This window comes from Rhinopithecus bieti, unplaced genomic scaffold (assembly GCF_001698545.2).
Source record: "Rhinopithecus bieti isolate Rb0 unplaced genomic scaffold, ASM169854v2 scaffold_38779, whole genome shotgun sequence".
NCBI lineage: Eukaryota > Metazoa > Chordata > Mammalia > Primates > Cercopithecidae > Rhinopithecus > Rhinopithecus bieti.
In genome coordinates this window covers 15,618-17,728 of record NW_016816249.1, presented here as the reverse complement: position 1 = coordinate 17,728, position 2,111 = coordinate 15,618, and the positions used below count along the sequence as shown (strand labels likewise).

At 42.3% G+C, this 2,111-nt stretch overlaps 1 protein-coding gene across 1 annotated transcript; it reads left to right on the top strand.

Annotated features, from left to right (window-relative positions):
• The first annotated feature begins 878 nt into the window (after positions 1 to 878).
• Positions 879 to 1,825, top strand: LOC108516947 (olfactory receptor 4K3-like). The gene is given in 2 exon segments (XM_017854700.1): positions 879 to 1,557; positions 1,560 to 1,825. Coding segments are annotated over 2 exon segments (945 nt in total).
• Positions 1,826 to 2,111: the final 286 nt, after the last annotated feature.

The window sequence follows — 2,111 nt, the reverse complement described above, 5'->3', positions numbered from 1 at the left end:
TTTTTTTTTTTTTTGAGGCAGAGTCTCACTCTGTCACCAGGCTGGAGTGCAGTGGCACGATCTTGGCTCACTGCAACCCCTGCCTCCCGGGTTCAACCGATTCTCCTGCCTCAGCCTCCTGAGTATCTGGGATTACAGGCGTCTGCCACCATGCCCGGCTAATTTCTGTATTTTTAGTAGAGACAGGGTTTCACCATGTTGGTCAGACTTGTCTCGAACAACTGACCCCGTGATCTGCGCGCCTCAGCCTCCCAAAGCGCTGGGATTACAGGTATGAGCCACTGCGCCCGGACATTTCACTTTTATTCTAGACAATCTCCATTAGAAAATTGAGATGATGTTTCTCTGTAGCCATTTTCCTCCCCTCATGTTTGATTCCTGTTTCCTAGCCACTGCAAGAGACCAGTGCCCACACCCTTCCCACTATTGTGTTCACACTAATAGTAAGCTTTGATCCTCAACTATTCCTCGTCAGTCTTTCACCCTTCATGAGGTTTGAAAAAGGTCTTCACTCCCGTTTCTTTCAAAAATCTGCTGTCAGCAAGCTGTGAAATTTAAAAGTATTTCACAACTGAGGAGTAAATATTTGAAACCGTTAATTTTTATTTCTTTTATGAATATTTGTATTTTACTTGTAAAACAAATTGCTAAGTCATAAAAAACAATATTTAACTGAATCATTTGAAATATCTGGAAAAGCTATTGGGAAAAATATTTGGTCACTGTGAGTCCAGAAACGAGACAACAGGGAACTATCTGATGGTGGGCTGCCGCTAAATTAGTCCATGCAAAAATCCCACTTTGAGTTTGATTGCTGTATTTTTCCCTAGTTCTCCTCCCAGCTGGAAATGCTAGAGTCCTTCCAGAAATCAGAGCAAATGGCCTGGAGCAATCAGTCTGTGGTAACTGAATTCATACTACGGGGTCTGTCCAGTTCTTTAGAACTCCAGATTTTCTACTTCCTGTTTTTCTCCATAGTCTATGCAGCCACTGTGCTGGGGAACCTTCTTATTGTGGTCACCATTGCATCAGAGTCACACCTTCATTCCCCCATGTACTTTCTGCTGGGCAATCTCTCCTTCATTGACATGTCCCTGGCCTCATTTGCCACCCCCAAAATGATTGCAGACTTCCTCAGTGAACACAAAGGCATCTCTTTTGAAGGCTGCATGACCCAGATATTCTTCCTACATCTCTTAGGAGGTGCTGAGATTGTACTGCTGATCTCCATGTCCTTTGATAGGGATGTGGCTATCTGTAAGCCTCTACGCTACCTAACTATCATGAGCCGGAGAATGTGTGTTGGGCTTGTGATACTTTCCTGGATCGTCGGCATCTTCCATGCTCTGAGTCAGTTAGCATTTACAGTGAATCTGCCCTTCTGTGGACCCAATGAAGTAGACAGTTTCTTTTGTGACCTCCCTTTGGTGATTAAACTTGCTTGTGTTGACACATATATTCTGGGGGTGTTCATGATCTCAACCAGTGGCATGATTGCCCTGGTGTGCTTCATCCTCTTGGTGATCTCCTACACTATCATCCTGATCACTGTTCAGCAGCATCCTCTGGTGGATCCTCCAAAGCGCTCTCCACTTGCAGTGCCCACTTTACCGTTGTGACCCTTTTCTTTGGTCCATGCATTTTCATCTACGTGTGGCCTTTCACAAATTTCCCAATAGACAAAGTACTCTCAGTGTTTTATACCATATTCACTCCCCTCTTGAATCCAGTGATCTATAACCTTAGGAATAAAGATGTCAAGTATTCCATGAGGAAACTAAGCAGCCATATCTTTAAATCTAGGAAGACTGATCATACTCCTTAATTTTCCTCAGAGGAAAGTTAAATACTTTTTCAGCATTTATCCCCCTCATTCAATTGGTCAACATATTGATGCTATCGCAAGAAATCGATTAGTTCATGGTAGAACTGTTTCTGTAATCAACCTCAGCTGTCATGAAGTTCTGGTCATATTAATTGTTTCTTACACAACATAACATTTACTAACAAGCATTACAAAATGTATAGTTAACGTTTTATTGTGAAAGGACCCACAATGTCGAATTTTTCTTTCAGATCTATTTGAATATAATTTCCTTTCAGACTTTCAC